Genomic DNA, 24,033 nt, shown 5'->3' with positions numbered 1-24,033 from the left:
TTGTATTGTATGATACTCTGTTCTCATTTTAAAAAGACTCACCGTGCTTCAAGTATATTAGCAATGTAAAGCAAGACAAACCGGTGGTTTTTATCAGATTTGATAGTGACTACCAAAAGGATCTCCACTGAGCATTTCTTAATTGGTGACCTTATCATTTAAACAACAAATTAGGGTTTCAAAACAGAGAACAAGGGTTGTTGCGATTGTTTGATAAGCACATGAGAGGCACATGTGAGGAGCTAAAAAGAAGAATGAGAACAATGTAGAGTATAAATAGAGATAGTGTAGTATTGTAAACACTATCCTGCGTGATCAACATTGTGAGTTTGTTAGATCAGAGCTGCGTCTCTGTTCATGGTGATAAGAGAGGAGAAATGTAACTCCGATCTTATCAGTTAGGTTCATCGTTTGTATTAGGGATTGAGAAAGACATGAGAGAGAAGAGTTCTTACCTTCAAACTTATCATTGTTACTGGTAAAAAGACATTTGGTGCATAGAGATCGCACTAGAAACACGTGATGAGAAGATGGTGATAGTAATTGGGGTCAGGTCGAATCAAGATCGCATGTTCTTTCATCCTGCAAAGTCGCCTTTGATTGTGCTTAATCAAACTGATATGGTTTGATGATTCCATCGTGGGATGATACCATCACAATATGTTTGATTTGTGATGAGTTTGGACTATATATTGATGATAATATAAATCATGTTCAGGCATATTCTTTAGCTTCAAGTAGTCTTACTTAATTATAGGTAAGGTTCTTTACTACATCGATCTACTGTTTGACCATCTTGTTAATATGAGAGAGCATATATATAGGAAGCAAAGTGACTCAGAACTTGTTTACTTGACACATCAAAGAGTAAGTCGTCCTTTGTTAACTTTTGTTGACAATGATATCATCAAAGAGTCGGCCACTACGAGGCCTGCTGGAATGCATCTTTATTTTGGGTTTTTTGTTCTTCTTTCAGTAACATTGTCTCAACTACTTTCTGTTTGCTTTTAGTTTAGATATATAACTTTTTTGTAAGTAAGCAGAGTAGTCTACACTAATAGAACCTAATCTGCTTACTACTATGAGCAATATGATGATATCTTGGTATAATAGAGATGAAACAAAACACAGTGATCTAATTAACCGGTGGTTATGATATTATGGGTAACAACAATATAAAACTGTGGAAGTACAGAGTCCTGATGAAGCCTGAAGTTATCTATATAGATCATACAAAGAGAGAAGATAATAACGTTGTATTGTATGATTGTAACGCCCCCGAACCGTACTATGACCACCAAGGCCATCGGACGGCACCGAGACGCTACTTGGGAAACGTTCACTAACGATCCGGCCGGGTGCGAGAACAAATCAAGTCCTTCGGCCAGTCCATCGGTGAGGTTCCCGACCACACGGCACATCCTTCAGGCTTTGCAACCCTACAGATACGCCGTGCGTTGAGCCGACTCGGACAAAGTCTATATCAGTACGACTCGCCCGAATAAAGAAAACCCGAATATTTTGATTAACCAAAAGAGTTATTACACAAGAGTTTTGAACAAGGCTTAGTGCCGAGTTTGGTTTGAAATAAAAACATACTTGTATTTTACAATAGACACAAAATAAAACTACTCCAGGTTCCTATCGTTCACCACGCCCTCTAGTTCCCTCTAGGGTCACCTGCAGCACAAAATATTATCATAAGTAATCTAAGATTACTTAGTGAGCTCAGGGTTCCTGCAGAGTATTAAACCCCAAATCCCATACCCCATCAACAGCAACATGCTAACAATCAACATGCAAGCGAGTATAAATAGCAAGCGAGCATAAGATCTAACATGCAAGCAATTACACGATTGCCAAGCAAGCATACAACACAATAATCAATCAGAGATAACATGCGGAAGCTAATAAGCTAAGCAAAATTATTCTGCAATCAATCACCACTACACGCAATGACATATAACATCATGCAAGCATAAACACAAACATGCAACAACTTGAACTTGAAATAAAACTAGAGTTTTAACACGTTCTAATTCATGGGCCCGGTATGCTTCCTCTCCCTAACCCCTCCTGAACAACCGTATTACAGCCACGAAGGCATGCAATCGGGCTTCACCCAAAGCTACACCGTCATGTAGACAGCCTCGGCCAGGGTAGCGAGCCCAGTAACCTCCGAGCTCTTCGTAACCAACCCTACAACACACGAACATGGGTTACATGTCGTGGCTGCATGTGGCACGGATGGGAAGGACAGCCATACCAAGTCTTACTACGCTCAGCCGGAATTTCTCGCGGACTAAAGCGTCTTAAGACCTCACCAAAGCTTATACTTGAGTTTATATGATTTTCTTCTCATATGTTTTCAAGTATCTTAATTAGTTACCACCCTTGTCACTAGATCCTTTCGATCTAGTAACCGGTGTAACCTCACCTCACATGCAACTTAACAAGAAAAACATAAAAGAATTTCAAGTAAATGCATCTAAATGATTTATGCAAAACCGCGCACTAGATGGATGTTTTTAACACTCCATCTAAGCCGATGCAAATATGTGCCTGAACTCACAGAAAACCGGCGATCTCTGGGATGAGTGGTCGGATTTTCTTCACGGCAACGCTTGAATCCTCTTCCTTGTTGAAATCGAGTTCCTTCTCGATTCAACGCTTAACTGCGGTCGTGCGATAGTCTTGTCTTGCTTCTCCTCTTCTTCACTTCTTCTCCCTTGCGGCAGCACTTCTTCCTTTTCTCTCTTCTTTCTCTCTTTCTCTCCTCTCTTTCTCTTTCACTCCTTTCTTCCTTTACTTAAGAAATTTTAGCGAAAATGAGGAAGTGGAGCGACCTTTATATAGAGGAAGAGAGTAGAAACTTGGCCCAATGCATGTGTGTTGTGTGCCATCTCTCCTAGCCACACAATTTTAAGGTTGGACACTTGTTAAGTGTAACCAACACTTGTCACATGGAATCTTTCATATTTTCCCCATTCACACTTGCATGAAACGCGATTGGCCGGTTTCTATAAAGAGGAATAATCTTGTCTCCCACTTAGGATTTTGGGATCGAAAATCCTAGGAATATTCCTCCAAGGATTCCACTCCTAAGTTGCATGAAATCCCATTGGTGGATTTTTGCAAAAACAATTTCCACAAAATCGGGAATTTTGTCGGATCGACCGGTCGCCGGTCACCCGTCGACGTCTCTCGATCCTCCTCGACCAGTCTCGGTTGCTATCGGTAAATCCTCGGACATCCTCGAGAATTCTCAGTCCATCGGACTTTCTCGGCAATTCCCGGTACTTTGCGATACGCGTCGGACAACTCTCGGCCCTCGGTACGTCTCGGACGACTCGGACGGTACGTCTCGGACGACTCGGACGGTACGTCTCGAACATCTCGGTCACTTTTCGATCCGTCCAAAATTTCTCGGACTTTTCTTCAGCAAACTTTCTTTTCTCCTTGCTGGCCTCCTTTCTTGAGCTTTTGGCCTTGAGTTTTCATTTTAAAATTTACCTCTTAGCGAGGGTCACTACATTCTCCCCCCCCCCCCCCTTAATAGAATTCGTCCCGAATTCCATAGGGTTCCGACGGTCCTGCCTCATCTTCTTCAGCGAACAACTGAGGATACTTGGCACGCATCCTATCCTCATCTTCCCATGAGGTGACTTTACGGTTCTGCTTCCCCCAAAATACTTGGATTTGAGGAATGCTCCGATTCTTCAACTTTCGGGTCCTCCTCTGCCCTATACCAAACGGTCCTTCGGGGTAAGATAGGTTTGGCTCCAACTCCTCAATAGGCTCGGGCACAATCATGTTAGGATCTGGGACATGCTTCCGTAGCTGCGAAACATGGAAGACTTTATGTAGCCGCATCATCTCTGGCATAGCCAGTCGGTAGGCTACTTCTCCAACTCTCTGCTCAATCGGATATGGTCTAATGAACCTTACCGCGAGCTTTCCCACTTTACCAAATCGATCCTTTCCTTTTTGCGGGGCGACCTTCAGGTACACCATATCTCCGACTTTAAACTCCACTTCCCGCCTTTTGCGATCTGCGTACTTTTTCTGGTGATCTTGTGCCTTTTTCATACTCTCCCGTATGAACTTGATCTTCTCCGTCGTCTCATCAATCAGCTTGTGATTGAAACTTGTTCTTTCCCCAATTTCAGTCCAACACAAAGGCGTTCGACACGGCCTTCCATACATTGCTTCAAAGGGCGACATCCCAATGCTCGAGTGATAACTATTGTTATACGCAAACTCGACTAATGGTAAATTCTTCTCCCAGTCTGACGACCATTCCAAAGCACATAGTCGGATCATGTCCTCTATGGTTCGGATAGTCCTTTCCGTCTGTCCATCTGTCTCTGGGTGGAATGAGGTGCTCATGTGAACATCTGTTCCCAACGCCCTATGTAGATCTTGCCAGAATATTGCTGAGAACTTGGGGTCACGATCGGAAACAATATTTGCTGGCACTCCATGCAACTTCAAAATCTCGTCTATATACTTCTCTGCCAAGACTGGCGCTTGATCCGTTCTTCTCACTGGAACTAAACGGGCCACTTTGGTTAAACGATCAACCACTACCCATACTGCATCATTGATTCTTCCCTTCCTTATTGGTAGACCAGTAATAAAATCCATCGAGATAGAGTCCCATTTCCACGTCGGTATGGGCAAGTTGCGTAGCAAACCTGCTGGCACTTGATGCTCTACCTTGATTCTTTGACATGAGTCACATTGGCTTACCCATCGTGCTACTGCCCTCTTCAATCCAGGCCAATGATAATATCTGCGCACGTCTTTATACATCTTGGTACTTCCAGGGTGTATACTTAACGCTGAGCTGTGGGCTGCTCTCAGTATTTCCTCTCTTAGTCCACTCCGGTCTGGTACAGTGATTCTCCCATTAAGGAGTAGGGTGTCATCATCTGCCAAATGATAACCACTAGCATTCGGCCCTTCTGAACCTTTCAACTCTTCAATAATCTTCTTCAGATTTTCAACCTTGGGCTGCTCATCACGAATTCGACGTAGTAGGCTCGCTTGAGTTACAGCTTGTAAACCCAACGGCTCACTAGATTCCCCTTCTAAGGCTAGAAGCCTTACTTTCTTTAGTTCTTCGGCTAAAGACTCCACCTCTTTCTCGGCATCCACTTGTGCTTTTCTTCGACTTAAAGCATCTGCCACTACATTCGCTTTGCCTGGGTGGTACTGGATCTTCAAATCATAATCGGCTATGAATTCTATCCACCTCCTCTGGCGCAAATTAAGATCTGGTTGCGTGAACAAGTATTTAAGGCTTTGATGGTCCGTAAATACCTGAACCGCTTCTCCATACAAGTAGGATCTCCATATCCTTAACGCAAACACCGCGGCTGCCATCTCTAGGTCGTGTGTGGGGTAGTTTTCCTCATGCTTCCTTAATTTCCGGGAGGCATAGGCAATTACTCTCTCTCCTTGCATCAAAACACATCCAACGCCAACTCTTGATGCATCGGTATACACAGAGTATGGCTGATTTGGCTCGGGTAGGGCTAACACTGGTGCTGATGTTAGTGCTCCCTTCAGCTTCCTAAAAGCTTCATCCACTTCTTCGCTCCATATAAATGGCACTCCTTTACCCGTGAGTCGTGTCAGAGGTTTTGCAATGGATGAAAACCCCTTTACGAACTTCCGATAATAGCCCGCAAGCCTAAGAAACTCCTGACCTCTGTCACTGAGGTTGGCTTTGGCCAATCCTGAATTGCGGCAATCTTCTCCGGGTCAGCGGACACTCCTTGTTCCGAAACTCGGTGCCCTAAAAATCCAATCTCTCTTTGCCAGAACTTACACTTGCTGAACTTGGCGAACAGCTTCATCTCCCTTAGTCTCTCCAACACTTTCTTCAAATGCTCCGTGTGCTCCTCCGCACTCCGCGAGTATATAAGGATGTCATCGATGAATATTATCACGAATTGATCCAGATAATCATGGAAAACTTCATTCATTAATCGCATGAATGCCGCCGGTGCATTGGTAAGTCCAAACGGCATCACTACGAACTCGTACTGACCATATCTTGTCTGAAAGGCAGTCTTCATCACATCCTGCTCCGCAATCGAGATTTGATGATAGCCAGAGGCTAAATCAATCTTCAAAAACCAACTCGCTCCCCTGAGTTGATCTAACAGCTCATCAATCCGTGGCAAAGGATACTTGTCTTTAATGGTTATGTTATTGATTCCCCGGTAATCAATACACAAACGCATGCTTCCGTCCTTCTTCTTGACAAAAAGCACTGGGGCTCCCCATGGCGATGAACTTGGTCGTATAAAACCATTTTCCAACAAATCCTCTAACTGAGTCTTGAGTTCAGCCAACTCGGCCGGTGCCATGCGATACGGTGCCCTAGCAATTGGGACAGCTCCAGGCTCAAGATTTATAGTGAAAGGATGGCTTCTTGGTGGAGGCCAACGGCTTGAATACGTCCTCATAGTTCTTAACTATGGTAATGTCCTCAACTCCCAAACCTTCTTTGTCATCTCCTCCCATGGCGGTAAGAGTGACTAGATACAAACTTTCCTCATCAAATGATCTTCCGATCCTCATTGCTGATGCGAAGTACGCCGTCTTACTCGGGCTAATCCCATTGAAAACTAGAGGGGTCCTCCCTCCATTTTCAAATATAACTCTGCTCCTGCTGCAGTCTATATGGGCTTGGTGCTCTGACAACCAATCCATTCCCAATATAGCATCAAACCTCTCCAACGGCATCACTAGAGGATTCACCGGGAGGTTTGTATCTTGCAAGACTATCGACACTTCCCTGAGCCATCTTCTCGTCTTCAAAGGCGGTTGATTACCAGCAGTGTAGACGTTGATGTTCACTTCTTCCTCCTCACACAAGTCTCCAAACTTGTCAACCACGTCGGGAGTCACAAAACTATTGGACGCTCCCGAATCGAACAGTACATGTGTGGGGTTACCACCAACAAGTAATGTTCCTAAATGCAAGGCAAATATAAAAATGCAATGCAATAAACTAAACACACAATCACACAACAATCACAAGAGAGTTAGAACCCAATCAAACCTGTTATAGGGCCCTTCGCGGCCTTTGGGGTTTTGGGTGGCTCTACTCCTAAAGCAAAAACATTTGCTGGGGTTGCTTGCTTCTTCGCTGGGGGTTCCTTCACTTGCTGCATTGTCTGGGCACGGTTCACAGTTTGGGCGTTCGGTTTGGCCGGCCTTGATGGACATGTGTTCGCATAGTGTCCTAACTCGCCACAGTAGAAACATGTGACGGTCGACAGATTAGTACTCTTCGTTTCCTCAACCGTTGGGCAAGCTCGAGCAAAATGCCCTACTTGTCCACACACATAGCATCCTCGCGTATCCACGCTACTCACATTACGGCCTCCTTGGCTAACATTCATCTTAACTTTACCGCGGCCTGCACCCCAATTTCGTCCAGCCACCTGGTTCACCTTCCGGGTGTTCACAATTTTAGTCTGCTGGACCGGTTCTGATGTGACCCGCGGACGCAGCTATGGATCGATGGCGGAGTGTATCTTCGGTCAAGTCAGAATCGGTGGGACTTTCCTCGGCCAAGCATCAAGGGTTCGAATCCAGAGAGGATTCAAACGACCGAAACGAGAGTTGAGGAGGTTCCAACGAACGGTTTGTGAAGACGGTCGTGAAGCCTTCTCAGAACGTACGGACGCGGCTGAGCGGATACGGCTAATGGCAGGACTCGGTGGGAAACGACGCGAGATGGTACTGGGAAGTCTCGAGGGCTGATGGTAAAGAACTCGAGGCTGGCGAAGTGGAATCAATGATAGACTCGAGAGCTAGCGGAAGAGAACTCGAGGTTGGGACGGTGGGACGAAAGAGATGGGCGATGGAATAGAGGTGGTTTGATGCGACGACACAAGAGGGTTGGCTCTCCTCTTGATACGGTCAACTAAGAGATTACAAACCCGGTTTGTGAATCTCTTAGGGTTTCTCAAGAGCCAAGTCCCGGACTTAGGCTAAGGAGAGAGGTGAGACAAGAACAAAGAATCTCTCTTTGTGAAAATTTTTATTTCTTTCAAGTCTGCCTTTTACAATGAGGGTTTAGGCCTTTATATAGGAAGGCTTACAAATGGGAGACTCTAAAACCCTAGACACGCGGCCAGGATCTCATCCTTACACTTGGCCATAAAGCAAAAGCAAAAGTAAAACAAAGGAAAGACCAATCCAACGGTCATAGAAGGTTCAAGAAGAAATTCAAAGGAAGGGAAGGGAGAGAGATAGAAAAGCCGCGTCATTGGCTGGACGCGGTGATAGGATCTTCACTTACTTGGCTCCTAAACTTGTCAATGATTGTTTCCAAGTCATGAGCCAAGCGGGAACGAAGTGGAGATGCACTAGAGTTCGCTGCCTCGTTAAAACCTCTTTGGTAAACCCATTGGGACAAACCCAAAGTAGGAAAAAGAGTACAGCTCCTTCTAATGACTTAGGGGCGTCTTCACGCTTGCGCGATGGTGAAGACTCGCGAACTAAGCTTCCCAAAGCTGGTCGCAACTCAAAGCTCTTCAGTGGTGATGCTAGCCATGAGCCATTGGTGTGAGGGTTGGAGCTTGGATTGCAAAGCCCATTCGATGACTTTACTTGCTCCTCCTTGATGATCCTTGGAGACTAGTTGGTACCGCGCATCACTAGGAAGGCCAGTTTCAAGTTGTCGATAAGTGTCCGAGAGGCGTCCAAGTGTTGTCCGAGAGGTGGTTGAGAGACGTCCGAGAGAATCGAGTGTTCACGGCCGAGTGGTCGATCCCGTGATCACATCATTCCCTCCCTCTTATAGAAGTTTTGGCCTCAAAACTTTGCTCATCACCTGGATCAAAAAGGAAAACCCAAATCAGCAGCATCAAAAGTCCAACCGCGGTTTAATTTACCGGGATCAAAAGGAAACAGTAAGGCCTTAAGAGAAAAGGATAGGACTTCCCCGGTAAGGCCAGCGGCACTGGTCGCTCGGATCCCTTCATGAACCGTGGTTGCTTGCTGAGACTCTCCAGGATGCCACACATAAGTTTGATCCGCACCAAAGTTGGACAAATACATCGCCATATGACCTTGTGCGGTAACGGCCTTGGCGCTAAGGGTGGAGAAGGATGGCACGGTATAGGCGACTCCCAGCTGGAGCTTACTACTTGAAGTAGTCATGGACAATACCGAGTGAAAAGATCCATCAATGGCCATCTCCGGTGGCCTAGCTAACTTGGAACTCCCCATTACCGAGTGATTACCGGATATGACTTCAATTGCGTGGCCAGAATCTCCTTGGACTTCGGTTGATGGCTCGGTACGCGTCCTGGGTAAGGATTCGCGTACTATGGTCGGCTCCGGACGCGGCGGTCGAGTGTCGGTTAAGCCTCGATCGAGAGCGGTAAAGAGTTCTCCGTGGTCCGCGTAATGACCCGAACTTGGACCTCCGAGTGTAAGAACTTGTCGGTCTGGGGGGCTCGGCTGGCTTCTCTACGATTCCTCCCGAGTCAATGACTTCTTCTGGACAGACTTGTCAATCGAAATCACGTCCTAGGCTCAGCGTACGGTTAGCTTGCGTCGTTGGTGCGGCGTTCTCAATCAAGTCGGTATTCGGCTTGTTCCGCGTCAAGTCACCTTGTTCCGGCTGATGAAAAACTCGCGGGACTGGTGTTGGTACAGTTACAAGGGCCGAGTGTTGGTGCCGTGATGATTCTCCCTGGGTGTAAGATCTCGCTGCCTGGCCCAACATTTCTCCAAGGTGTTGGAGTTCAGATCGGATAGAGATCAACTCGTCCGTGAAATTTGGTGCTCCGGGAGATTGCGCTGGCTTCCTTGCGGTCCGCTCCCTTGACTTAGTCCGAGAAACCACAATGCTCGCCTTGGCTTTATCTCGGTCGCGACTTGACGGATTGATCGGTGTTGCGCGTGGTGACCAGCTCGGAAGTCCTTGGTTCCGAGTGCGGCAAGCACTTGACTTGCTCGATGATGCGTGCGATGGAAAGGTCGGGATTGCTCGGGTGCAACTCGAGTATTCCTTCCGCGGCTCTCGATGATATGCGGACGGCGTATAGTAAGAACCCAGGTCATCATTGTCGGAGTCATCATAGCGGTTCGACCTTGGCTTGTTATAGCGCACAGCCCGGGACATTGATGGCCAATAGTAGTCCGATGATCCTCGATCAAGTTTCATTTGGTCAGGCCCTTCTTCGTAGTCCTCTGCGTACCATGATGCGTTCTCGGTAGCCGCTGGCTCCGGATCGGCTCCATAATGTTCGTCGTACCATGGCTCGTCCTTGGTGGCCTTTTGCTCCGGGTCTAAGTCATGATCTTCATCATACCATGATCCCAACATGGAATCGTTTCCATCAGAGTCCATGCTTGATCAGTGTGGAATCGAGTGTCGCATACTGATCGCGGTCTTGGGACGAAGTATGGTAGATGGTACGGACGGCTGTCGGAGATCGTCGATGGTACGGACGACTGTCGGATTTTGTCGACGGTACGGACGACAATCGGTGGTCGGTGTCGGTACGGACGACGATATAGATGGCTGGTGCGGCAATGGTACGTACGGCCAACGGTTATCGGACGTCGGTACGGATAGCCGGTGTGATCGGCTGATACGGACAGCTGGGTCGATGACTCGTCCGGTGGCTTGATAGTGATCAGACGATGATACACAATACGCGATAAGGGCTTGGACGATGATACGCGGGTGATGATACGTGCTCGGGACGGTGATACGCGGATGGCTCGATCGGTGCTCGGTCGTGACGTGGCGATGGTACCTCGTCAAAGCAAAACGAATATTCGTGAGCAAAAACGCGTCCAAAAGATGATGGATAAGATATTTATCTAGGCAGTCAAAGATTGAGGACAGCAACACAAGATGACAAACTATGACTAAGCAAAAAGAAACCTACACGCGCCTAAAAGCAAACTCACGCACAAAAAGCAAAACTTTTTGGGACCACAACACAAACCCAAAAGCAAACGCGCTACTTTATCGATCTAACAAGTCCTAGGCAAGAACTATGACGAACAAAACTCAGAAATAAACAAAGCGACGACTCAACAAACGATCTATCGAGGAAACTAAGCATAAAACAAAAACTATCGGACCTAACGACGCTAAAGATGAAACTAATGAACCGCAAAGACACAAAAACGAAAGCTTTAACAAAGGAAGGAGTTTATGGGTTAGAAAGACACAACCTTTGAGTCAGGAGTTTTTAGAGCTCTGATACCAGCTGATGTGACCCGCGGACGCGGCTATGGATCGATGGAGGAGTGTATCTTCGGTCAAGTCAGAATCAGTGGGACTTTCCTCGGCCAAGCATCAAGGGTTCGAATCCAGAGAGGATTCAAATGACAGAAACGAGAGTTGAGGAGGTTCCAACGAACGCTTTGTGAAGACGGTCGTGAAGCCTTCTCAGAACGTACGGACGCGGCTGAGCGGATACGGCTAATGGCAGGACTCGGTGGGAAACGGAGGTGGAAACGACGCGAGATGGTACTGGGAAGTCTCGAGGGCTGATGGTAAAGAACTCGAGGCTGGCGAAGTGGAATCGAGGATAGACTCGAGAGCTAGCGGAAGAGAACTCGAGGTTGGGACGGTGGGACGAAAGAGATGGGCGATGGAATAGAGGTGGTTTGATGCGACGACACAAGAGGGTTGGCTCTCCTCTTGATACGGTCAACTAAGAGATTACAAACCCGGTTTGTGAATCTCTTAGGGTTTCTCAAGAGCCAAGTCCCGGACTTAGGCTAAGGAGAGAGGTGAGACAAGAACAAAGAATCTCTCTTTGTGAAAATTTCTATTTCTTTCAAGTCTGCCTTTTACAATGAGGGTTTAGGCCTTTATATAGGAAGGCTTACAAATGGGAGACTCTAAAACCCTAGACACGCGGCCAGGATCTCATCCTTACACTTGGCCATAAAGCAAAAGCAAAAGTAAAACAAAGGAAAGACCAATCCAACAGTCATAGAAGGTTCAAGAAGAAATTCAAAGGAAGGGAAGGGAGAGAGATAGAAAATCCACGTCATTAGCTGGACGCGGTGATAGGATCTTCACTTCCTTGGCTCCTAAACTTGTCAATGATTGTTTCCAAGTCATGAGCCAAGCGGGAACGAAGTGGAGATGCACTAGAGTTCGCTGCCTCGTTAAAACCTCTTTGGTAAACCCATTGGGACAAACCCAAAGTAGGAAAAAGAGTACAGCTCCTTCTAATGACTTAGGGGCGTCTTCACGCTTGCGCGATGGTGAAGACTCACGAACTAAGCTTCCCAAAGCTGGTCGCAACTCAAGGCTCTTCAGTGGTGATGCTAGCCATGAGCCATTGGTGTGAGGGTTGGAGCTTGGATTGCAAAGCCCATTCGATGACTTTACTTGCTCCTCCTTGATGATCCTTGGAGACTAGTTGGTACCGCGCATCACTAGGAAGGCCGGTTCCAAGTTGTCGATAAGTGTCCGAGAGGCGTCCAAGTGTTGTCCGAGAGGTGGTTGAGAGACGTCCGAGAGAATCGAGTGTTCACGGCCGAGTGGTCGATCCCGTGATCACATCAGGTTCCTTCTTTTTCTCCTTGGCCAAAATCTCATTCTCGGTCTCAATGGCTTCCTCAACACTCACTGCCCTCTCCTCTACTTCCGCGACACTTCGGTATGTCACAGCGTGCAACCTCCCTTTTATGTCTGGCCTGAGTCCATGAAAGAATCTCCGGGCCATAGCTAACTCATCATCATTTCCTTGATACAAATACCTCTGCAGTCTTGTAAAGACTCTTCCGTAAGCTCGTACGGTCATCTCACCTTGTCCCAGTTGCAGGAACTGATTCTCTAGTCGATCGCGTGACTCTGGTGGAAAATATTTCAGCTCAAACTCCCTCTTAAACATCTCCCACGTTATAGTTTGAAAACGATAACGAGGAACCACAGTATCCCACCATGCACGAGCATCTTCTTCTAAGAAGCTGACTGCAACTCTCCTCCTATACTCCTCTGGACAGTTTGTCATCTCAAAATTATTCTCCAATTCCTTTATCCATGCGTCTGCTAACACGATGTTTGGATCTCCCTTGAACTTGCGCAAATCTAAGTTCCTCAACAACATTACTAGCTTTAGAAATTGGTCGGATGGATCTTCTGTTGCTCGAATTGCTTGGTTCTGCTGCTGTTGCTGGATCATGTGACTCAAGAGATCTTGAATCATCTTAAGTGTCTGCTGGGTCTCTGGTACATTCGGCTCACTCGGTCCTTCTCCATGCGTTCGGTCCCCCCTTGGCATGTTCTGAGTTGGATAAGTAGCGAACGGTCTAAATGGTGAAAATCTGGGCGGGTACATTCCCTCCGGTGTACTAAAACGAGTCGAACTCGCTGGTGTGTATCTTGGCGTCGCGCCAGGTACATCCCACTCAGGCATATACATATTCGGTTCGAATATGCCTGGAAACGATCCCTCTCCTTGCGCATCTCCAAAATGCGAACCCCATTCCTCCGGACCAAACTGTTGACTTGAACCCCTCCCTGTGTCCGGCGAATGATGCGTCGACCTTGTCCTTTCGGATCCTTGACGAGACATCTGTATCCACGATCAACAAAAGGGTTTACTTAATCCCATCTAACCCTAAGTGATGAACGAACCGGATTACCCTAAGTGTCTACTGCGACCATTTGACTCGATAAATCATTTGAAAAGGCGAGTCCTATACAGCATCATAACCATGCTCTGATACCACCGTTGTAACGCCCCCGAACCGTACTATGACCACCAAGGCCATCGGACGGCACCGAGACGCTACTTGGAAAACGTTCACTAACGATCCGGCCGGGTGCGAGAACAAATCAAGTCCTTCGGCCAGTCCATCGGTGAGGTTCCCGACCACACGGCACATCCTTCAGGCTTTGCAACCCTACAGATACGCCGTGCGTTGAGCCGACTCGGACAAAATCTATATCAGTACGACTCGCCCGAATAAAGAAAACCCGAATATTTTTTTTAACCAAAAGAGTTATTACACAAGAGTTTTGAACAAGGCTTAGTGCCGAGTTTGGTTTGAAATAAAAACATACTTGTATTTTACAATAGACACAAAGTAAAACTACTCCGGGTTCCTATCGTTCACCACGCCCTCTAGTTCCCTCTAGGGTCACCTGCAGCACAAAATATTATCATAAGTAATCTAAGATTACTTAGTGAGCTCAGGGTTCCTGCAGAGTATTAAACCCCAAATCCCATACCCCATCAACAGCAACATGCTAACAATCAACATGCAAGCGAGTATAAATAACAAGCGAGCATAAGATCTAACATGCAAGCAATTACACGATTGCCAAGCAAGCATACAACACAATAATCAATCAGAGATAACATGCGGAAGCTAATAAGCTAAGCAAAATTATTCTGCAATCAATCACCACTACACGCAATGACATATAACATCATGCAAGCATAAACACAAACATGCAACAACTTGAACTTGAAATAAAACTAGAGTTTTAACACGTTCTAATTCATGGGCCCGGTATGCTTCCTCTCCCTAACCCCTCCTGAACAACCGTATTACAGCCACGAAGGCATGCAATCGGGCTTCACCCAAAGCTACACCGTCATGTAGACAGCCTCGGCCAGGGTAGCGAGCCCAGTAACCTCCGAGCTCTTCGTAACCAACCCTACAACACACGAACATGGGTTACATGTCGTGGCTGCATGTGGCACGGATGGGAAGGACAGCCATACCAAGTCTTACTACGCTCAGCCGGAATTTCTCGCGGACTAAAGCGTCTTAAGACCTCACCAAAGCTTATACTTGAGTTTATATGATTTTCTTCTCATATGTTTTCAAGTATCTTAATTAGTTACTACCCTTGTCACTAGATCCTTTCGATCTAGTAACCGGTGTAACCTCACCTCACATGCAACTTAACAAGAAAAACATAAAAGAATTTCAAGTAAATGCATCTAAATGATTTATGCAAAACCGCACACTAGATGGATGTTTTTAACACTCCATCTAAGCCGATGCAAATATGTGCCTGAACTCACAGAAAACCGGCGATCTCTGGGATGAGTGGTCGGATTTTCTTCACGACAACGCTTGAATCCTCTTCCTTGTTGAAATCGAGTTCCTTCTCGATTCAACGCTTAACTGCGGTCGTGCGATAGTCTTGTCTTGCTTCTCTTCTTCTTCACTTCTTCTCCCTTGCGGCAGCACTTCTTCCTTTTCTCTCTTCTTTCTCTCTTTCTCTCCTCTCTTTCTCTTTCACTCCTTTCTTCCTTTACTTAAGAAATTTTAGCGAAAATGAGGAAGTGGAGCGACCTTTATATAGAGGAAGAGAGTAGAAACTTGGCCCAATGCATGTGTGTTGTGTGCCATCTCTCCTAGCCACACAATTTTAAGGTTGGACACTTGTTAAGTGTAACCAACACTTGTCACATGGAATCTTTCATATTTTCCCCATTCACACTTGCATGAAACACGATTGGCCGGTTTCTATAAAGAGGAATAATCTTGTCTCCCACTTAGGATTTTGGGATCGAAAATCCTAGGAATATTCCTCCAAGGATTCCACTCCTAAGTTGCATGAAATCCCATTGGTGGATTTTTGCAAAAACAATTTCCACAAAATCGGGAATTTTGTCGGATCGACCGGTCGCCGGTCACCCGTCGACGTCTCTCGATCCTCCTCGACCAGTCTTGGTTGCTATCGGTAAATCCTCGGACATCCTCGAGAATTCTCAGTCCATCGGACTTTCTCGGCAATTCCCGGTACTTTGCGATACGCGTCGGACAACTCTCGGCCCTCGGTACGTCTCGGACGACTCGAACGGTACGTCTCGAACATCTCGGTCACTTTTTGATCCGTCCAAAATTTCTCGGACTTTTCTTCAGCAAACTTTCTTTTCTCCTTGCTGGCCTCCTTTCTTGAGCTTTTGGCCTTGAGTTTTCATTTTAAAATTTACCTCTTAGCGAGGGTCACTACAATGATACTCTGTTCTCATTTTAAAAAGACTCACCGTGCTTCAAGTATATTGGCAATGTAAAAGCAAGACAAACCGGTTCACTTTAACCGGTGGTTTTTATCTGATTTGATAGTGACTACAAAAAAAGGATCTTCAAGGAGCATTTTCCCAATTGGTAACCTTATCATTTAAACAACAAATTAGGGCTTCTAAACAGAGAACAGGTGTTGTTGCGATTGTTACTGGTAAAAAAGACATTTTGGTGCATAAATATCGCACTGGAAAGACGTGAGAAGATGGTGATAGTTGGGGTCAGGTCAAATTAAGATTGCATGTGCTTTCATCCTGCAAAGTCGCCTTTGATTGTGCTTAATCAAACTGATATGGTTTGATGATTCCATCGTGGGATGATACCATCACAGTATGTTTTCTGTGATGAGTTTGGACTACTGATGATGCTATAAATATATAAGAACAATACTTGGGTTCACCTAGGCCTGCGAATTCGGTTTATTCGGGTCAGTTTTTTCGGTTATCGGTTTTTTTTCGGAATTTGAAAACTCTATCGAATCTAACCGACTAATAGATCGGTTCGGTTTGGTTCGGACACGGTTATTTCGGTTCGGAGTATCGGTTATTTCGGTTATCCGTGAGACTTGTCAATACACCAACAATGTTGAACAAACACAACACAACAACAACTAAACAGAATATAATTCATGACATTTAACTTCATCTTAAGATAGGATACAAGTCATGCTTACAAAAAACAACAAGTACAAGTGTGCATCAGTCAATCCTACTTCTCTTATACATAAAGAGACTATGAGAGACAATTTATTAAAAACCACACTTACAAAAGTCTCCATGAAGGTCACAAAGATATTAGGAGACAATTGCCAAAAGTTAAGTCACTTGCCAAAAGTTAATAGAGAGAATGAGAATTGACAATATACCAATGATCATTTCCTCTTACCTCTACGCATTTGGTATATTGTCATTCTCTACTTACTCCATTCCAAAAAATAGTTAATTGTTATGAGTTTTTTTATGCAAAAGATGTAGAGAAAGAGAGACAACCTTTTACTATCATTATTTGGTTCTAGTCTCCCTTGTTCTTCTCTAGATCACGGATCCGCAATTGGATGAGTCGCATTCTATGTAGCTGCACAAAGAAAATGTTGCTAAATTAGTCATTAATCCACAAAAAAGTAATGAAAAATGTAAGAATTATGAGAAATGGGTTACCTAAGGACTCATGAAACTACAATTCTTCAAACATCTGAACTAAGCTTGCTAATTTCTCTGCTTGAATGGTATTCCTCAGCCACTGTTGGGTGAAAACCAACAACTCGACCATAAAAGGTGACATAGAACTGTGATACGGGTCCAAGATCCGACCACTTGTGCTAAATGCGGATTTAGAAGCAACCGAAGACACTTGAACAGCAAGGATATCTCTAGCTAGCTCGGATAAGACTGGGAATTTAGAACTGTTTCGCCCCCACCAAGATAGAACATCAAAGTCCAATCCCAAAGCAGTTGGAGTCCTTGGCACCGGTTTCTCCAACAAGTAAATATCTAGCTCACTGCTACATTCTTCATTTGTGCATTCAGCCACCATCTCAGAGTATAGCGTATCCATCCTCTCATAACCATCCTCATCCGACAAATCATACAAATCACTTGCTGGTACTCCAGGATCAGCTACGACTCCACCAGTAGTTGGTACAACTTGTTCACTTACGCTCAACTTCACCACATACTCTGCATACATCTTCTTCATCACACCCTTAATTGATGATCTTAGATGAGTACTTTCGACACTATCTTTTCCATAAAGCTTGTTGAAGCAAAGACCAACAAACTGCATCTTGTTTCTGGGATCAAACACACTTGCGATGATGATAAGCGGATTCATGTTTAAGAGACCATCCCAATATTTTTCAAACTTACTCCTCATCATCATCACCTCTGTCTTTAGTAGCACATCACCATTGGTGCTTAGATTGATAAGATTCCTCTCAATCGTCACAATCTCATTATAATAAAGAGTAGAGGTCACTAATTTGCTGGCTGAGAAAGACAAAGTGCAGTTGAAAAAGATCTTCGAGGACTTAACTAACCTCTGCACTTGATCCCAATCAGCAAAAGTAGGAGGACCAACACGCTTCTGCCCTGGGAATTCAGCTTCAGCACCATTCTCCTCACTATTCTCTTCAGTCTCCATGAAGTAGTCGTTATACAACTTGTCTTCAGCCAACATCTTCTCAAATGCAGCCCAGAACTTGATTGCGGCTGTCAGCATTAGATAGGTTGAATTCCACCTAGTAGCAACATCGAGACACAAACTACCTCTACCTACGTTTCCTGTGTCGACCCTCAACAGAAATGATTTCAACCGATCACCTGATGATCTCACATACTTAATCGCATTTCTGATGGACACTATACTCCTTTTTGCTTGGATAAACCATCCCTCACTATCAAGTTGAGGACATGCGCACAACACCACATATGAAGATAATCACCATTACTAAATAAAGCATCAGGTCCTCTCATGATCAAAGCATCAATGAATACCCTTAGAGCCTTGTCATTCCCCTTAGCGTTATCCACTGTTACTGTGAAGACCTTCTCTATTCCCCATTCTTCAAGACAGGCTACCAAGTGCTCATCAATTGTATCACCTTTGTGATCTGTCGCTGGCTTGAAACTGATGATCCTCTTCTGCAACTTCCAATCTCTGTCAATCCAGTGAGCTGTTACCACCATGTAGCTACAAGAAGTCGTGGGAGCTACCCATATATCGGTTGTCATAGACACTCTCTGCTTCTCCTTACCAAACAGCTCCTTCAAAGCTCCTTTCTCTCTCAGAAACATACTGTATATATCCGATGTGGCTGTCTTCCTGCAATGGACCGTATACATGGGAAGCATGTTGCTGCAAAATCTCCTAAAACCCTCGGACTCCACAAATGCAAACAGCAGCTCATTAAGAACGATCATCTCATTCACAAACCTTCTGAACAAAGCTTGATCATACTTGATTGCAGTCATTACACCACTGCCATCACCAGCCAACACACTCTGACTACCACTCTCTAGATGCATCTTGTACAACTTACACCTACTAATGTGATTCTTCATTGCACTTGTGTCATGAATCACTGTGTCACATCCTAGAGCTTTACCACAGTACCGACAGTTGGCGAGGGCCGGCTCATGTGCTTGCTGAACAAAATGCTCCCAAACCAGAGATCTATGAGATGGCTTTTTCCTCGGTTGGGACGGTACATGAGAAGTTGTGGGCTGAGTAGAAGTTGTAGCCTGAGTTCATCTTCTCTTCCCACCAACTGAAGAAGCTGTCGGACCATCATCAATCTCCTCTTGTAGAACCGGGTCAATGTTCTCTTCCCCAGAATCATGAGACATCTGTTAAAAACAACAAGTGAAAAAGATCAGTCCAAGAACAACACTATCATAACAACCTATCACCTAGATCAACACTAATTCTATCAAACAACAAAGGGAAACCGAGTGAAAACCAAGAACAACACTAACATAACAAGTAACAACACTATCAAAACAAGTAAAATTAGCAATCCATAGTTCTCGAACAACAAAGGTAAAGAAGCAAACCAAGAACAACACTATCATAACAACCTACCTAGATCAACACTAATTCTATCGAACAACAAATGGAAACCGAGTGAAAACCAAGACCAACACTATCATAACAACAACAACCCTAGATCTATACAACGAAAACCTAAACGATGCACCAAGAACAACAAAAACCATAACACATATCATAAAAGATGCTTTAAAACAAGGGAAAAAGCTTAAAAATACCTCATCTATTTTTTATTTGAAAGTTTAATACCTCGTCTTTTTTTGTTGGAAAAAGATATCTCATTTTATTAAAACGTGTGATTTAATACTTAAACTAATAAATTTTGTTAGTTTCATACTTACGATTTTTTGACAAAAATAAAATTCCATTTTTACCCTTACTATATTAATTAATAATTAATTTTAAATGACTTGGTATTAATTTATGGACAATTCTTGGATTCACCCCCACTTAATTAAGGAAACAAATTATTAATTAAAGAAACAAAATTTGTATATCATTCAATTTTAAAGTTATTAATTCTAAACATTATATTATAGTTTTTAATTATAATATGTAAATCTAAATTACTTTTTTATAAATCCAAACAGACATAAAATTTTGTTTAATTATCTAATTTAAACCCTAATCATTTTTTTATAAATCCAAATTGAAATACAATTTTGTTTAATTGTAAAATCTAAACCCTAACCACTCTTTTATAAACCCAAACCGACATATAATTTTTTTTTAATTTTATAATCTAAACCCTAACCACTCTTTTATAAACCCAAACCGACATATAAATTTGTTTGATTGTAAAATCTAAACCCTAACCACTCTTTGTATACCCAAACCGACATATAATTTTGTTTAATTATAAAATCTAAACCCTAACCACTGTTTTGTAAACCCAAACTGACATATAATTTCGTTTAATTGTAAAATCTAAACCCTAATCACTCTTTTGTAAACCCAAGAATTTTTCTTAATTTATAGGTTTATTTGAATTAAAATTAAGTTTATTTAATATTTCTTTTTATTAATTTTAATTCAAATAAAATTATAAATTAATACCATGTCATTTAAAATTAATTATTAATTGATATAGTAAGGGTAAAAACGGAATTTTATTTTTGTCAAAAAATCGTAAGGATGAAACTAACAAAATTTATTAGTTTGAGTATTAAATCACACGTTTTAATTAAATGAAGTATTTTTCTTCCAACCAAAAAAGACGAAGTACTAAACTTCCAAATAAAAAATAAATGAGGTATTTTAAAGCTTTTTTCCCTTTAAAACAATAAAAACCTTAACACATACAAGACAAGTTTGTTTTAAACAAGAACAACTTGGAAAAGATTAAGAGATAAGAACTTACACTGAAGAAAAGAAGAAGAAAGGCTGATCGAGACAAGAAAACGAAGGATCCGAACATAACTCGAAGATTTCTTTCTCTGTCGCCGCTAAGAGGTTTAGAAGATAAATTAGGTTAGGTTAGAAACTAATGAAATAAAACCGGTATATTAGCTTATATACCTAGGGTTAATTTTCGGTTATCCGTCGGTTTTACCTCTCCAAACCGAACCGATTACAAAACCGAAATTGTTTGAAAACCATTCCGATTGGAATCGAAAACAAATAAAACCGAACCGTCCGAATCTCGGTTTGGTTCGGTTAGGACAAATCGGTTCGGTTCGGATTCCCAGGCCTAGGTTCACCCCTAGGGGTGAATCTCTCCATTCACCTCCTTGTAAAATAAGGAAATAAAATATGTATACATTATTATAAAATTAAAAACTTAAACCCCTCTTTTATAAACCCAAACCGACATATAATTTCGTTCTAATTGTAAAATCTAAACCCTAACCATCTTATTTGTAAACCCAAACTGACATATAATTTCGTTCTAATTGTAAAATCTAAACTCTAACTATCTCTTTAATTAACCCAAACTGACATATAATTTCGTTTTAATTGTAAAATCTAAACCCTAACCACCTCATTTGTAAACTCAAACCGACATATAATTTCGTTTTAATTATAAAATCTAAATCCTAAAAAAATAATTTGTAAACCCAAACCGACATATAATTTCGTTTTAATTGTAAAATCTAAACCCTAAACAATTTATTTGTAAACCCCAAACCGACACATAATTTTGTTCTAATTGTAAAATCTAAACTAAATAAATATATTTAACTTTCCTTACCAACTCATATCTTTGGCCTACAGCATAAAATATTCAAACAAAATTATAGGCTTTGAAGTTATTTCCTTTGTTATTTAGGGACTCCATCACAAGAAAACAGTCACGTGTGAGGATGGTGACGGGTGCCTTTGCAAATCATCGTCGCAGGACATTCGTAGTTGCCTATCATCAAGTCTGGTGAAGGTTTTAAAGATACTTAAGTTTGGCGAAATTTCTTTTTCCTGAGATGACACGGAGAGGGAGAAGGAGAAACAGAAGCAGATGGAGCAAGTCAAGTATTTCTTGGAGACAATGCCGAATATGGAACAATTGATTGTCTGCTACAATACACGAATTGATGAAGATTTGAAAGGCCAACTTGAGAGACTAGTTCCAAGAGGAGCTTCATGAGAGTGCAGTATCCAACTAATATGTGATCACGTACTCGCACCAGTTTATCCTTATTCCAGTGTCATCGACTATATCGAATAAATGGGAGAGTATCATCCTTTTTTTAGATCTAAAATAACACTCAGATTTTTAAAAATACATCTTTTAAAAAAAACTCACCTCACCCTTCTCTCTCCCTTCTCTCTAAAAACCAATTTTGAGATCTAGGTTTTCTTGCCTCTCCGGTGTGCCCTTCCGGCGCCGGAGAGGGCTTTCTGTCCTCTTTTAGTTTTTCTTCTTCCTTCTGACATCACTTTTCCCATCGGTAAGGAGGTCCTCCGTCTTGGTCTGGTCACTCGGGAAGGTGGTTCCGGTGAGTCTGTTCGGCGCGTGAAGCGGAGATTCTGTTGGTGGTGACCGCTGGTGAAAATTTTGGTGATGGTGCTTGAGGACGGCATCAAATCCGGAACCAGATCTGACGGATCGGGTGTGGTTTCTTCGTGGGTCGTTCTTCTCATCCGGCGGTTCGTTGGCTCTAGATGAGCAGTGAGAGTTTTCTCACTCCAGTTGAGGCGGTTCTTTGCTTGGTGGTTTGATGTTGTATGTCATGTAAGGAGGGCGGCGCTTAATTTGCAGGCTTTGGATCTGCAAGAGGAAGACAGAGGTGGGTAGATCTCTTCTCCGGCAACAGAGGTGTGGTTTGGTCTCCCAACTGATGCGACTGTGGCTTCTTTTGGCGGTTCGGGAAGCTCCTGATCAAGTCGCGGTGGCTCGCGGTGGAGTTTTCTCGGGGTTTCAGCCATCCAATCCAAGCTGCGGTTTGCGGCGGAAGTCGGCTGGGAGTCCGGAGGGTTGAGTTGCATTGTCACGGTGGTTAACTGTGGAGTTTGGCAGCTCCTAGGCTCTTGTGGGTTTTTCGGGATGTTGGACGGTGAATTGAACCACCACCGTCTGCAAACCGCCATGATACTTGCTTCCACCAGACCGGATTGAAGAGTTGTTACTTGAAGGAAGCGGTGGTCGCCGGAGCTAGAAGGGGGGTGTTCGATCTGAGTGAGCAGGTTGCTAGGAACGGGACTTGACCTTGCAGAGCCTGTTATTGGTTGTTTGAACTGGTCGGAAGATCTGTAGCAGGTCAGGTGGGTTCGTCGGAGAAGGAGACTTGACGGAACTGGGTTGCTTCTGTCAAGGGATTCGATCTGGTGAATCCGCCGCAACGCCGTCGATCTTGCAACCACCGGCGTTACTGTTCAAGCAGCCGTCTCAGGTCCTTCAGCAGGATCCGATCCTCTTTTCCGGCGAAGGCTTTCGATGTCGTTTCCTTCTTTTGTATCTGTTGGGTCTCTTGTGTGTAATTCAAGGCCAAGCCCATATGGGAAGGCCCATTATAAATTAATATAATATATTTTATTAAAAAAAAAAAATCATCCTTTTTTTTTTAATCTCTGTGAATATTAGCAAAGCTTTGGTTCTAGTATTTAGAACAGAACTATATAGTTTGGTCTATGTTATTGGTCCCTTCTTTCAGCTACTTCTTTTCACATTTTGTGTGTGTTTGTTTTATACTTGATGTTTTCTCAAGGGTTTGAAGTTGTTATATAACATAGCTTTGGTTCTAGGTTGCAGTACAAAATACTAGTGTCTCATGTTATGTAATATGTGTGTCTAAATCGTTCGGCTTCTCAATATGCATATTCACTTTTCTTTACATGTTGTTTATACAACCTCATCATGGTCTCTCAAGGCTTTCCAGCTAGTTGATCAAAACAAATAAGATGTGAAATTTATCTCATTTATTATTATTAGGTTTTTAAGAAACACGAAAGTGAACCAGTAGTTTTGATTTTTTGTTGTTATTGTAGTTT

At 43.4% G+C, this 24,033-nt stretch overlaps 2 protein-coding genes and 1 long non-coding RNA gene across 3 annotated transcripts; all 3 read right to left on the bottom strand.

Annotated features, from left to right (window-relative positions):
* Positions 1 to 1,502: 1,502 nt before the first annotated feature.
* On the bottom strand, positions 1,503 to 2,801 carry LOC147943684 (uncharacterized). Its single transcript, XR_015598056.1, has 2 exons — positions 2,573 to 2,801; positions 1,503 to 1,680 (listed from the first exon to the last, which is right to left on the bottom strand). It is a non-coding gene; the product is annotated as an uncharacterized LOC147943684 (long non-coding RNA).
* A 5,251-nt stretch (positions 2,802 to 8,052) lies between these two features.
* LOC147943683 (uncharacterized) lies at positions 8,053 to 15,292 on the bottom strand. Its single transcript, XM_087450034.1, has 2 exons — positions 15,054 to 15,292; positions 8,053 to 10,799 (listed from the first exon to the last, which is right to left on the bottom strand). The coding sequence occupies exon 2, from the start codon at positions 10,385 to 10,387 to the stop codon at positions 9,545 to 9,547; it is 843 nt and encodes a 280-aa protein (XP_087306160.1). The 5' UTR covers positions 10,388 to 10,799; positions 15,054 to 15,292; the 3' UTR covers positions 8,053 to 9,544.
* A 1,381-nt stretch (positions 15,293 to 16,673) lies between these two features.
* LOC147943682 (zinc finger BED domain-containing protein RICESLEEPER 1-like) lies at positions 16,674 to 19,661 on the bottom strand. Its single transcript, XM_087512800.1, has 2 exons — positions 17,220 to 19,661; positions 16,674 to 17,136 (listed from the first exon to the last, which is right to left on the bottom strand). Exon 1 carries the CDS (start codon positions 18,277 to 18,279, stop codon positions 17,236 to 17,238), a length of 1,044 nt encoding a protein of 347 aa, XP_087368926.1. The 5' UTR covers positions 18,280 to 19,661; the 3' UTR covers positions 16,674 to 17,136; positions 17,220 to 17,235.
* Positions 19,662 to 24,033: the final 4,372 nt, after the last annotated feature.

This window comes from Camelina sativa, chromosome 5 (genome assembly GCF_030686135.1).
Source record: "Camelina sativa cultivar CO46 ecotype springtype chromosome 5, ASM3068613v1".
Taxonomy (NCBI): Eukaryota; Viridiplantae; Streptophyta; class Magnoliopsida; order Brassicales; family Brassicaceae; genus Camelina; species Camelina sativa.
Note: the sequence above shows the minus strand (reverse complement) of the source record. Positions and strands in the feature narration are given on the sequence as shown.